Source organism: Corvus moneduloides, chromosome 1 (assembly GCF_009650955.1).
Source record: "Corvus moneduloides isolate bCorMon1 chromosome 1, bCorMon1.pri, whole genome shotgun sequence".
In the NCBI taxonomy this organism is placed as follows: Eukaryota; Metazoa; Chordata; class Aves; order Passeriformes; family Corvidae; genus Corvus; species Corvus moneduloides.
Window position 1 is genome coordinate 4,590,961 of NC_045476.1, and position 13,803 is coordinate 4,604,763.

At 49.8% G+C, this 13,803-nt stretch overlaps 1 protein-coding gene across 1 annotated transcript; it reads right to left on the reverse strand.

The window, feature by feature from the left end:
- Nucleotides 1-5,831: 5,831 nt before the first annotated feature.
- Nucleotides 5,832-12,873, reverse strand: LOC116439147 (solute carrier family 22 member 13-like). The gene is made up of 10 exons (XM_032098308.1): nt 12,463-12,873; nt 10,700-10,803; nt 10,094-10,248; nt 9,810-9,978; nt 9,262-9,382; nt 8,564-8,658; nt 7,850-8,064; nt 6,980-7,088; nt 6,626-6,836; nt 5,832-6,499 (listed from the first exon to the last, which is right to left on the reverse strand). Exons 1-10 carry the CDS (start codon nt 12,832-12,834, stop codon nt 6,473-6,475), a joined length of 1,578 nt encoding a protein of 525 aa, XP_031954199.1. The 5' UTR covers nt 12,835-12,873; the 3' UTR covers nt 5,832-6,472.
- Between the last annotated feature and the right edge of the window lie 930 nt (nt 12,874-13,803).

Here is a 13,803-nt window from a genome sequence, read left to right on the forward strand (position 1 = left end):
GGGCATGGAAAATGGTGCTGTTGGGCTGCAGTGTGGGACCAAATTGATTCCAGGAAATGGAGGGATGTGGCAGTTGGTCTCTTAGAAAAAAGTGCAAATCTTTCTGGGAAATGTCAAGTCTTTTCTACTCTGTTCTAGTCTATTCCTTTTTTGCTGGATCCATTTTGTCTTTAAAGATTTAGGACCACTTTTGTCTTACACTGTGAAGAAAAAAACGTGTTTTTCCTCTGCTTCCCTTCATATTATCTCATGTCCCTCAGTCCACCTTTCTTTTCCCACTGGATGGGTACAGCTGAAGCCTGGGAGTTGCACATGGTGGTTCTTCATCTTTAACTGTACAGCTCAAAGATTTTTTTCTGGTAGTGTAAAGAAACTTTTAAACCAGAGTATTTTTTCTCTCTATTGTCATGCCTGTATGTTTTCCATGGACCAAAGTACCTCATGGATATTCAGTTTGATGAAGACAGAGTTTTGGATAAAATCAGTGCCATGTGACAGTACCCTGCCAGGAGGGACTGGCTGTGATGCTGTCAGAGACTGAAAATAGTTCATGCCTCAAACACTGATACAAAGTTTTGCTCATTATAAAGAAGCTACTACCAAAGAAGCCTCCCTGAAGAGTGGGACTTTGAACTGAAAGTCAAACCGTTGGTTAGATAAAGGGAAACACATTGTTCAGTCATTTCAGGCTGAGGGAAAGGTATGCATCCACAAAAGACCAAAGCCACCAGCTGCGAGGTTGAGTTTGGGGTGGGGGGAGAGAGCACAGCTCACAGAAGCCAGGTTTACACAGACTCCCCCCAACTGAGGGGGGAGGAGGAGGTTTTGGGTGGTGCAGCCTCTGGTGAGAGGCAGTAAACACCCATCTTCAAATTACACAAACTGGCCCAGCTGTGGAACCCCCAACCCCACAGGCCACATCCATGGGACATTCACATGAGAGGCTTGGCCCCACAGGGCTGCACGTGATGCAGCAGACCCAGAGTCTGCTGTGAGAGACTGACCCCACCCCAGGGGGACATGGCCAGACATGCCCACCCAGCCTGAGCATGTACACCCATGGGACTCTGTGCCTTCTGCGGGACCTTCACCACCAAGAGACCAGCTGGAGAGGATCAATGAACATCATTGGGATCCACGGAGTGGTGATATTTTCCTTCTTCTGTCCCTGTCACTCTTTCTGTCCCCCCCACTTGTCTTCTACTTCTTTCTTCCTTTCTTTCTTTCTCTCTCTCTCTCTCTCTCTCATATTTACCATAAAATAAAATCCTTACTATTGTTACTGGCATATGGTCTCGTTTGCACCTTAATTTGGGCAGAGGCATTTCTAAGGACCTGAAAACTGGATCATAACAGATGCCATCGTCTCTCTGGCACTGATTTTCAGAGGATTTTCTGTGGTGCTCCTCTTCCGTACCCTGAGAACAGAGGAGCTCAGTCCTTTATCCTTTCCCTGGAAAGGCTGCGGAGTGCCTCCTTCAGGCTTTTATGGAAAACAAGGCACTTAGGGTAAAGGCTGAGGGAAGAGCTTGGAGCCAAATGTACAGTTATTGAAGGAACCACTTTGGAAATTGTGTTCTGAGACTCTCTGGTTTAGCTCATTTCATAAATGCAGGCATCCAAGCACAGCTGATGTACTTCTGCTTCCATCTCATTCATGCCCCTAGTGGGCTGAAGATCCATTTCATAGAATCTTGGAGTGGTTTGGGTGGGAAGGGACTGCAGGAACCCAGAGTGCCAAGAATATTTCTCTGCCTGTTTTTAAGGGTTCTTACCCCCCTGAACAACACTGTTTTAATATCCAACCTTGGAAAGAATTACCAATGATCAGACAAGAACTAGAAAATACAGTGGTGTGAATTAGGTGATAGACTACTATGTAAGATTGTCACAGGGTGAAAAATTTAGAGGTTTTGGGCTTCTCTTTGTGGTAAATAAATAAGAGTAAAAAATATCAAAATGGAGGATTGTTGTTGTTCTCTAAACCTTCTTCTCCTTCTTCTACTACTCCATGTTCTGCAGTAAAAGTAGTTTGGAATGATTGGATAGAGAATTCCGCAGTTCCTGGTCATGTTACTGAATAATTGGCAGGAAAGTGAAAATAATATATGTTTTCAGTAACTATTGGTTAAAATATCTTTAAAAGGCTGTGTAAATCTCGATAGAGAGCCTTCACTCCTGCTTTTCTGTGCTCTATGCTGTACCTGGGTCACGCTAGTGGCTCTGTTCCTCTGATAAGACTTAATAAACAACTATCTGGAAGCATTGAAACTCCAGGAAAAGTCTCGGTTTATCTTTGAAACTCCTTGAAAGGACTTTCAGAAAATTCTCTCCCATCAGGAGGGACTTGATTTACAGCACAGTTTAGTGTCAAGGGACCTTAAAGATCATCTCATTCCAATCCCCCTCTGCCACGTGCAGGGACACCCTCCACTAGACCAAGTTGCTCCGAGCCCTGTCCAACCCAGCTTTGGACACTTCCAGGGATGGGGCAGCCACAGCTTCTCTGGGCAACCTCAGCCAGGGCTGAGGGAGCCAGGGCCTCACCACCCTCACAGGGAAGAATTTCTTCCTAACATCTAATCTGTATCTCCCCTCTGTCAGTTTTAAGTCATTCCACCTTGTCCTGTCACTCCATGCCCTTGTCCAAAGTCCCTCTCCAGCTCTCCTGGAGCCCCTTTAGGCACTGGAAGGGGCTCTAAGGTCTCTCTGGGGCCTTCTCTTCTCCAGGCTGAACAATCCAAACTCTCTCATCCTTTCCTCATAGGAGAGGTTCTTCATCCCTCTAATCATCTTTGTGGCTTCCTCTGGACTCACTCCAACAGCTCTGTATTACATTTTATCTGCTCTTCTCTGGATCACTGGACCATGTTAGTTTGAATACCCCTGGACTGTACACTTGAAGAGTACCTGAATAACTTGACTCATGTTTCGTCCAGCTCAGCACAAGTAGGAGGATGTCCAATGTTTTTGCTGTGCCTTAACGTCACTCCTAGCCAGCCCACACATGGCCTTGCCCTGCAACGAGTAGAGTTGACAGCATAAAGTGGAGCCAGGAGTACTGGAACAGCATGTGGGAATGCAAACATAAACCTGTGGGAATGCAAACACACTTTTGCATGCACACAGTGGGGTGCTCTGGGCTCTCATGATTATGAGGCCATGGGCAAAGGGTAAAAAGTGACCTAAAGGATAACTAAGGCAAAGAGGATGACCCCATAACAAAGGGAGGGAGCCAAAACGCTAAAGAGGTGGTGAAGACAAAATGGGGTAGCATGGTTTAGCTGGGAAGAGCAGATGCAGGGGCAAAACCAGCTCCTGTTGTCAGAGTAGCCCCACAGGGACCACTGAAAGAATCAGCACATTGTCAGTGTCAGTGACACCAACACACTGTCATACAGGGACACCAATTCTGGCTGTGGGGCAGAGGTGTCAGGAACCTGGAAATCCCCCTTTACCCAGAAGACATGACCGTCTCCTTTCACCTGACCCCATGCTGGCAAGCCCCAGGTCAATGAGAAGAGCAAAGCTTGCAGAAGGGGACCCAGCAGGGAATGGCTGAGGAGGTGAGGAGATGAGCATTAAACCTGATCTCCTGACTGTGCAAGAAGCCATAGAATCATTGGTTCATTTAGGGTGGAAAAGACCTCTAAGGCCATTGAGTCCAGCCATCAACCCATCCGTTCCACCACGGAACCACATCCCTAAATGACACATCTACATGCCTTTTTGATACCCCCAGGGATGGTGACTCCACCAGTGGCCTGGGCAGCCTGTTCCAGTGTTGGACAACCCTTGCAGAGAAGAAATTTTCCCTATTATCCAATTTAAACCTCCCAGTGGTGCAACTTGGGGCCATTTCCACTTGTCCTGTGCTTTGTTACTTGGGAGAAGAGACCCACCTGCCTGTCAGGGAGTTGGAGAGAGAGAAAGTATCCCCTGAACCTCCTTTTCTCCAGGCTGAGCTCCCCCAACTCCCTCAGCTGCTCCAGGTGCACCAGCCCCTTCTTCCCCAGCTCTTGGGGGTTAGGATTTTTCCTTTTGTTTCCTTCTCTCATGGAATTTTGTCCCATCTGTTGGTAAGAAACAATAATTACCTATACTTAAGAGAACAAAAGATGTGGCTGGTAGGAGGAGGGGGAAGGGTGAAGCTAGCTACTCTCTTACCTGGGGGATTTTCTCTTTGGAAGGTCAGAGATACCCCGAGCTTTTGGCTGGGGGTGAGGGGCTGGGCTCAGCTCTTCTTGCTCTCTCACTGTTGGCATCAGAGGGGAGACAGGCTGTGGGGAGAATTTGCCACCATTTTGAGGCTCCGTCTCCTGCTGTCTTCTCCTATCGTGAGTGAAGCTCTGCTCCTAAGAGTGGCCGTTGCACTGGGATCTTATGGACATCCAGCCTCACTGGAAAGGACCCACACCATCTACTTGGGTGCCTCAGGGGAAAACCCAGGACCCCGATCCCCTGCTGAGGGAGCCTCTCCTGGCTGCATTCAGGAGCTGGGCTGCCGCGGCCCAGCCGCGCCATGCCTCTGCCACTACCCTGGGTTTTCACTACACGGTAACACCGCACCCACTGCCTGCCGGGACACCCCGCGGCTCCAGTTACAGCTGTGGAGTTTCTGATACATTTCGTTCATCACTCCCGGATCTGCTCGTCCCTGCCCTTCCAGCCGCCGCTCCGAGGTTCCTGCTGCAGCCCATTTCGCCATCCAGCCCGCCCGCCATTACTGCGTGAGGGAGAGACGCTCGCGGCACAGCGCCCCCTGCAGGCGCGGGGGAACCATCGCACCTGCCCTGCCCGGCCGGGAGCCCCCAGCGCCCCTGCCGGCCGTGGGCGGAACTGCACCCGGGGGGAAAGGGCCTGACGGCCGAGAGAGGCTGGCGCTGGGTTCTGGCTCTGTTCGTTGTTGCTGCCGGTGTTGTTGTTTGTTTGCCTTGTTATATATACTAGTAAGGAACTGTTATTCCTTGTCCCACATCTTTTCCTGGAAGGCCCTTAATTTCAAAGTTATAATACTACGGAGGGAAGGGGGTGATAATTTTTCCATTCCAAGGGAGGTTCCCACTTTCCTTGGCACACACCTATGTTTCAAGCCAAGACACCAGCTCCGTTCCCTTCAGTGCCAAAGCACAGATCTTGCAAACTCCCCACCCCATTTCCAGCCACGGCCAGCCATGTGACTCTGGGGTGATTTTGTGCACCAAAGCCAAAGCACAAAGTTAATATCACCTCCAGGCATGTCTGGCCTGGACTTGGGACACCCCAGCCCTCAAAACACCACTTACTAGAGCACAAAGACATTGGAAACCGAAAGATGCATCAAAGCTGAGTGAGCAGCCTTCTCCTCCTTTGAGAGTAGTGATGTGTTTGAGGAGATGGATTCATCAGAGGGCACTGAAATATGTCCTTTGCATGCAAACAAATGAGCACAGGAGAGGAACACACTCTTTCTTTTACATGACACTAGATGACACTAAAATGTCATGACTAAGCTGTCAGCAGCCAACCAAAGATCACTGTAAAAGGCTCACGGTGACTGGGGAAAGCTGTCCAAATGCCCACAGAGTATGCCATGGAATTTCAGCATTCCTGTGCAATTCAGAAAACTTCTAGAGCTGCTAGCAGAGAAAACAAATGCAGATTGTTCATTGGAAGACTTTAAAAAAAGAAAAAGTTCCCTTTTGAACTCAGCCACTCTGCTTTAAGACTCTGTTTTTGCATTGTTTGTGTCTGATGGAAACAAAGCATGTTTCCATCTGTGTGTTAAATTACAGACTTACAATTTCTGTGTAGAAAACACTCCAGAGCCAAGAGCAGTTACAAAGGCCAACTGTGAAACAGTAGGAAAAAAAAAAAAAAAAGAGTCAACACCATTTATTATTCACATATTGCATTACAAGTGTCTCTTATCAAACTCAGAGCATAATTTATATTATTCATGTAGAAACTCAACTTCAACACCACATGGAAAGAAAAGCTAAATACGTGTGTACAGGGGTGCAGTGACATCCTGATCAAAGATCGAGGCTTGGGCTGACGCGCAGCCCGACGACCCAAGGGATTTAGTGCAGGAGGGACAAGCCCAGCGCCCGCTTTTGCCCAGTACAGCCACTCTACTGGCAATTCTTTATTGCTGTAAAACATGACAGGGAGGTTCCACGGGTACCAGCTTACAAAGGACTGGGGAACACACTGGGAGGCCAGCCAGGCATGACCAAACTGGGTTTCAGGGACACTTGGAAAGAAGTGCATCTGTTCCAAAGGCAGAGTGACACAAATCTCCACTCCCTGTGACTGTGGATATTGCGTTCATCATCTGAAAGACCAGTTTCCAGGCAGCAATGCTTCGCTGGTCTGTTTCAAGAGCAATGGAATCGGACTAGATCATTGGTAGGTGCCTGTCCAGTCATCGCTCACCCTCTGAGCATCTGCAGACATCCTTCTCCAAGTCCCTGTCATCCTCCCTGGTGTCTCAGAAAAACTCTCCAGTCTTCTGCTCCTGAAGATAAGGAGGAAAGAAGAAGAGTTGAGACCATATTCATCTCTGATTTTGACATTTTTTCTTTGCCATCAATTTGTAGTCTTAGATTTTTTTTTCCTTAAATTCAGAGTTCCCTGTATCTACCCCATCTGGAGGTTGGTCTTTCCCTGTGTCATCTGCCAGGTCAATGCCTTGGGTCTCGGGCAGCAGGATGCAGAACAGGGACACCACCACAGGGATGCTCCCAAAGATGGCCATGGGGATGGCCCGGTGGTACTGGTCCAGAGGGATGATCAGCGGGGCCAGGATCCCGGCCACTCTTGCCATAGTCGAGCACAGCCCCACGCCTGTCTGCCTGTGGGAGAGAGGGGCAGCGAGAGGTGTAGGCAGGGGTCAGCATCCCTGGACTGAGTGTGATCATGAGGACAGCTGGGCTCTTGCCCCATCTCCACTGCCAGCCACGGCAGAAGGAAGCCCTGCTGGGTGGGGACTCCTCACCTGACGATCGTGGGGAAGAGCTCAGCGGCATAGACATAGGAGGTGGAGAAAGTGGCTGTGGCTGTGAGCTTGCCGATGATGGCCAGGACGGTGATTGCCGTGGGCTGGTCTGAGGGGAGAAGGAGAGACCACCACTGTAACCTCCAGGGAGATGGTTCATTTGGGACCAGAACTCTCTGCAGTGGGATTTCTTGGGACAGCCCTTTCTGGTGGACTTGCTAAGCAAACCTACTACCTCACCCATTGGAAATTATCCCCAGCATAACCTTACCTGGAAAATACCCTCTGGCAAAGAGAACTCAGATTTCTCCTGAGGCCTTGGGCATCTTCTAGATCTGCAGCTGAAGTGAGCTGCTGAGCCACCACAGGGTTTGGGGAGTGCCTGTTTGGAAATGCCACATCTCTGACCTTGAAAGCATCGGGAAACCCCACTGTTTTCTTCAGCCTCACTCACAGCACTGGCACAGCAGCAGGGGTGGTGTATGGACTGGGGCACAAAGAGATGAGGGAGAGTGGGCATTTGCTTTTCCTTTTAATCTAAGAAAGGGAGACATGGTGGCTTTTAAAGCACCTCTTCTGCTACACCTTTCTGCCAGGAGTTGGTGGTGTCTAGTGGGTGGTGGTGTCTAATGGATACTGCCTGCCGAATGCCAGGAGCTGTGGAAGAACCAGGCACAGCCCTGAGGGAGAAGGAATCCAAGGGGAGAGGAAGCCAGCATGCTGGGGATGAAGCACCCTGGGCTGTGGCACTGGAGGCAGCTGAGCCTGTGGGAGTGAGAGTGGGTCTGCCAGCATGGGAGGATGGGTCTGAACAAGGGAAGGGATGACCAGGGCTCTGCCCAGCTCTGCTCACAGGTTGGGAAGATTCACCTTCAGGGATGCCAGTGAGGATGAGACACATCAGGCCAGCCAGCAGCAGGAGAATGCCCTGCACTTTCTTCCTCCCAAACCACTCCAGCAGGAAAATGCAGGAAATTCGAGCTGGAAGCTCCACTGCCCCAAAGGCCAGCTGTGTCAGGTAGATGTCCAGACCAAAATCTGTCACACTGAGGCTCAGCCCATAGTAGACAATGCTGTCTGCAAACCTGAAATTGAAGTGGAATAGAACATGTCACCAGATGGTTTTATGAGGGTCTATCATCAAAAATTAGAAAAGTTAGAGCATACACAACTTATTTAAACTCCCAACAACCTCTATTTTGGTTCTAGTCACCACTTGTGACAGTTCTGTGGGACATAGTTGCAGGAGATAAAGCAGAATGGATCCTCATATGGTCAGCAACTTCTAGACTGAACCCAAAACTTCTAGGCACAAAACTATTCCAAGGCCCAGGGATTGCCAAAAGCTGGAATTACTCAAGCCTTTCTAACAATATCCTCATTATCATGGATAATCATCTTCTTCCCATGCCCAGACAAGGTAAATCTGATCCAGTATGTGGAGGTAAAATGAGAGCAGATAAACACACACATCTACATGACGACATATAAAATAGCATTAGGTGAATTTAGAGTTCTTGTCAACAATCAACTTCTTATCTTTCATCTAGGATTGTGGAAAGAATGGACCAGGGAATGTCTTACCAGACACATAACATGATTAAAGTCACCTTCCGCAGGTCCTTCTTCCGAAAGAGATCCAGGAAACTTCCAGATTTGACGTCTTGCTCAGGCTTCAACTTCAAAACACAGAAAATCAAAGAGTCAAAGCAGGAAAAGGAAACCTATGGCCAGCTCCTTTTCCACCTGCAGACCATGGAAAGCCTTGGTGGGACAGGCCTGTGACACCCAGTGCTGTGGGAGGGAGGGAGGGAGGGAAACCAGTGGGGCTGGGCTTGTGCCTCTGTGCTCTGGGTGCCCAGCACAGCGGGGTGGTGACTGAAAGGTTCCTGGGGATGAACACTTCCCCAGTGTAGGAACTTTGGGGTGGGCAAGGAGGGAACTCCCCTTCAGGCCTTTCTGCATGGAAACGCACAGACTAACCAGAGACCTTGTGTTCATCAGTCGCACTCCTGGAATCTTCAGAGGAGAAAAGCCAGGGAAGCGTAGCAGTCCTTCCCAATCCCCAGGTGGACTCCAGAAAGCTCCAGGCTGAGCTTCAGCAGAAGCTGGGCCTCTTCCCTGACCTTGTCCCCTTGTAACTCAGCTGGAGCTGGAGTCCCCCCCAGTCCATGCCCAAACCATCCCCAGTGGGAATGGAGAGAGGTTTCCGGGGTGAGCTGAGCTCCAGGGGCTGCTGCAAGGCCCAGGGCAGTATCTGAGGACAAGAACCCCCCCAGTACCTGCTCCAGGAGCCCTGGCGGGAGGCTGCGCTTGTTGGCGGCTGCCGCCTTCTGCAGGACCTTCTTGGCTTCCTCGATTCTGCCTTTGGTCACCAGCCAGCGAGCTGACTCTGGGAGCACCCTGCCAGGAGGGGAGGCCAGGACATGCTGCTGTGACCTGCTGAGCTCCCCACAGCCCCTTTCTCTGGGACCACGTCCAGCAAGCCATGGCCACCACAGAATCAGATCACAGAACCCCAGAGTATTCTGTGTTGGAAGGGACCCACAAGGATCATCAAGTCCAGCTCTAAAGTGAATGGCCCATGAGGTCAATGGGTCTAAATACCCTAAATTTAGGCTCCAAATTTGGAGACCTGATTCAGCAAAGCAGCTGCTGCTCTCAGAAGTTCAGTGCCCCAGGGAGATTTGCTGAGCTCTGCAGCAGCTCCTGCAGCACCTACATGTCAGAGGGAAAGACGCAGCCTGGTCCTGCACTGCTGTTGCCTCCTCACTCGCACCCCTCACATCACTGCTATGTCTTCCAGAAGCTCTGCCCTGCTCTTGCTTACCAGATGTAGAAGAAAAGGGCAAACATAGGAGCAGATCCTGCAATTTCCAGCAGCCTCCAGTTGCGAATTCCGTAACTCAAGCCAGCCACCGTCATCTGCCCGATGGCAAAAGCCGTGTGAGCAATCAGCACTGCCTTTGGCCGGTAGGAGACACCAACCCATTCTGTAGCTGAGAGCAAAAACAAAGGTTCAGGGTCACCTTTCCAAAACACGTTGGGCTCTCTTTGGTTATTGTGTCTTGAGAGGCTAACTCTGCTGCCTCAGTGCAAGGGTCTCCCACTCACCCAGGGACACCACAGTAATCATAATTCCTGACACCGCCGCTGCCACGACACACCTGAATGCCGTGTATACATAGAAATGGGGCACAAAGGCAATTCCCAGGCCAAACACACTCTGGATGAGGATGCAGATGAGCAGGACTGGCCGCCTGCCTATCCTGTGGAAGAAGAGGGAAGACACAGTCAGTATCTGGAGAGACCACATGGGGAGAAGGAAGAGCCCAGGAAGGATGCAAAGTGATTTGAGAACCAAAGGAGATTTGGCATCCATGTGAACAAAGCTCCTCTATACACACCCCAAGAAATAATGTGCAGAAAGATCAGTGTCTCCACTGTTGACCCATCATGATGCTGGTAAAGCCTGTGACACCAGCAGGGGCTAAACTTGTGATTCCTGAAGAACCCCCCCACAAGGTTGTATCTGCCTCTCTTTTCAGCCCTCCAACATTTACAGACATATCAGGTGGCCCCAGATGCCCTTTCTCAGGCAAGGGGATTGAGTCCTGTGAAGTGAGCAGTTCCTGTTCAGTGCACGGACAGTCTGCACCCTCAGCTGGGCTGTCCCTGGGTGCTGGGCAGTGTCTCTGGGAAGGAACTGTGTTTTCTCACCTGTCACTTAGGATCCCAAAGATCATGGCTCCTATGAGAAGCCCAGCCATGTAGATGGACTGGGAGATGTTATTCAGGACTGCCCTGTCACACACCAGGTCAAACTGGAGGAAGAAAAACACAGATGCTGTTGCTTTCGACAGAGCCCAGCTGCTCTCTAGGGATGGGCAGCCTTTGTGGTCCATAGTGGGTCCAGGATCTGGGTGTGTGAGCTCTTGCTCCAGCACTTGAGAGCAGAGAACCCCTCACAAGGGCTTGAGCCCTTCATGGTGAGCACTTAGAACACAAATCAATGGTGGAAAAGGCATATGAGGTGCTCAGCACACCTCTGCATCCTGGTGCACACCTCCTGGGTGCTGGGATCTACAGGATTCCCCTCCAGCCCAACCATCCCTGAGGAAGCCTCCTGTTTGGCAAGATTTGTTAAAAGTGGGACCTGGGGGTGAGAGCTGTATCAGCTTTCTTCTCTGGCAGAAAAGGCAGGACAGGGTGGAAAGAGGAGGAGGGCAGTGGTTTTTTCTGGTAAAGGAGGACCAGCATAGGAATGGGAAGGGATGCAGCTGCTGGAACTTCCAGAGAAGGCTTCTCTGAAATGGACTTGGTGCTTCAGGGACACCAAGGAGCCTTTGCAAATACCAGAGGCTGGACTTTCTCCTCTGTTCCAGCTCAGAGGAGGGTACTTGTGAGAAAATGATGGAGCTGGGAAAGGAGGGAGGAGGAAGGGAGGAATGAGGGAAAGTTCGAAAGGAACAAAGGTCCACAGAGGGAGAATCCCAGAATCATTTACATTGGAAAAGACCTCCATCAAGATCATCAAGTCCAACCTTTGACTGACCACCACCTTTCCAGCTAGAAGGTGGGAGGTAAGGCAGAATGGAGAAACTGAGGATGCTGATAAGGCATTGTTCAACTGCATGGCCCATGGGATGTCTTGTTGCAGCCATGAAGGTCTCTGGAGATATCAATGACAGAAATATCAATTAAAAACACTTGGAAGGTAAATGTTATTACCGCAGGCCTGGTTCCTACGGTATATCACCGTGTCCCGCAGCCATAGGGAGGAGGAAGAGGAGAAGATCCAACAGGCAGGAATTGTGCAGCAAGATTGATTTATTTAATTATTTTACAAACTCTTTATAGACTTTTCTCTTCATAGTCTAATTGGACAAGGACCAGCCACCCCTTGGGGGTGATTGGCCAAAATCCTAAAACATCCATTATCAAAATATTTTCTACTATACCATAAACAAGACTTTCCAAGGTTGCAGGTGGCTTGGTTGTTTACATTCCCTGCTACCTCTTCTGTGAGAGAGAAAAATCTCTCATGGACTTAGAAAAATAACAAGAAGTCCTCACTAACAGCATTTTTGTACCTACAAAATGTGTTCACAGAGATGATGAGAGTAGAACCAGGCTGAAGAACAGGGGAAGCTGTGGCAGGGACACCCAAAACGTCCCTCCAAGCAGACACATCATAGGTTCAAGGGTCCGGATACTGGAAAGGGGACAGATGGTGGGCAGAACATGTGCTGGACTCACACCCCCATGGTCACTGGCTGTGCCATCCCCAGGTATCAGCATCATGGCCTTCCTGCAGCAACCTCCCAAGGGTTACAGCTGCCATCTGTGTGATGGAGACAAAATCCTGCAGTAAACTTTAGCCTGACTGCACTACAGCTGGCATTGACTGACCAAACCACAGGCCAGGATATTCCCATCCCCTCCTTTCCACGCCCCCGTCTCATCAAACGGCGATTACAGACCTCGGTCAGCAGGGATGGTGGCGGTTCTGAGGGGTACACCCAGCCAGTGCTGCACTTCTGTGTGTCATTCAGGCCGTAGGCCATGATGGAGTCGAGGTCCCAGTCCACCGGGGAGTACATGGAGCACTGCTCAAACTCCCCGTCGGCGCCCCGGGGCAGGGTGAGGTTCAGCTGCTCTTCCTCGGTCAGGTTGGGGCCGACGGCGCGGATCCAGCTGGTGTCACAGTGGTGAGGCACTTCCACAACCATGAACACTTGTGCAATCATTTGGAAAGGATTGAGAAGTAGTGGGAGGGAGAGGAGCAGGATCAGCAGTTTCTGATACAGCCCAAACTCCCCCAGAGCACTTAAAAGATCTCCAAACTCAGCCATGGCGAGCACCTCTATGGCCAGGCTGCACTGGTGCCTATGGCTTAAGTAGGTAAATATTAATGTTTAAACTGTGCAAGCACTAAAGCCCTAATCCAGTGAGATAAAATCAGCACCTGTACTGGCACACTAGTCTATGATGATACAGTGCAGTCCTCCAGGCTGCACTTTGTCACCAACCATTCCCTCCCTGCTCCGTGGAAGAGAACAAAGGTGCCAGAACATTGCCGCTCTTGGAGATAGAACAGTGACAACTCATCCTTTTCCAGCTTGGAATGTGTCTCAAGGTCTCCTGAAGGCAACTGTGCTGCAGCACAAGGTTTTTGTCTGAGGCATGAAGTTGGGATTCTACAAATGCGGGTTTATTTTACCCGGTGTGGTGAAGTAAAAGGAGTAAATTTTCTGCTCCCATGAATGGTTTAATAGCTATCTAACGCATCCTGGAGACTATATGTAAGTGAAGAACACTTCTCCTCTGGACCAGGAAATATGGCTGGTAGTCCAGTAGACCTGGTCTTGACTGCTGTATCCCAAGCTGTCTGTTTTCACTTGTAGAAACCCTGCAAATCTAAATCTAAAGACACTGTAGTTTAAATCTAAAACTAGATTTAAACTACAGTGTCTTGGGGAGAATCCTAAAGGAGAGCTGGCTTAGAGAGTACCCTCAGGGAAAAAAGCATGTTACACACACAGACATAGAAAGCACACAGGATCTGGGAAACAACAGCAACTTGGCTTTGCCTGAGGTTCTGATATCACTTGGAAAGCAGATTGAGCTGATTTCTGCTGCACATCTGAGCTGCCTCCTGGGTAGACTCCCTGAGTGGCTTGTGTCTTTATTCCTGGTAAACCAGATAACTGGATTGCCCTCAGCATGTGAAATTTTGTGCACAATTTGGCAAAGATTGGTTTTACCTGAGCTCCTGGCTGCTTTTACCAGAGCTATGAACACGTCACTAACTTTCTCATTCC

What these genes read in the sequence shown, in the direction of transcription:
- LOC116439147 (XM_032098308.1), bottom strand. Translation starts at nt 12,834, where the DNA reads ATGGCTGAGTTTGGAGATCTTTTAAGTGCTCTGGGGGAGTTTGGGCTG. An exon ending in GATTACTGTGGTGTCCCTGG is followed by an intron (nt 9,979 to 10,093) that starts GTGAGTGGGAGA and finishes TTTTGCTCTCAG; the next exon opens with CTACAGAATGGGTTGGTGTC. An exon ending in TTAATCATGTTATGTGTCTG is followed by an intron (nt 8,065 to 8,563) that starts GTAAGACATTCC and finishes CTTCAATTTCAG; the next exon opens with GTTTGCAGACAGCATTGTCT.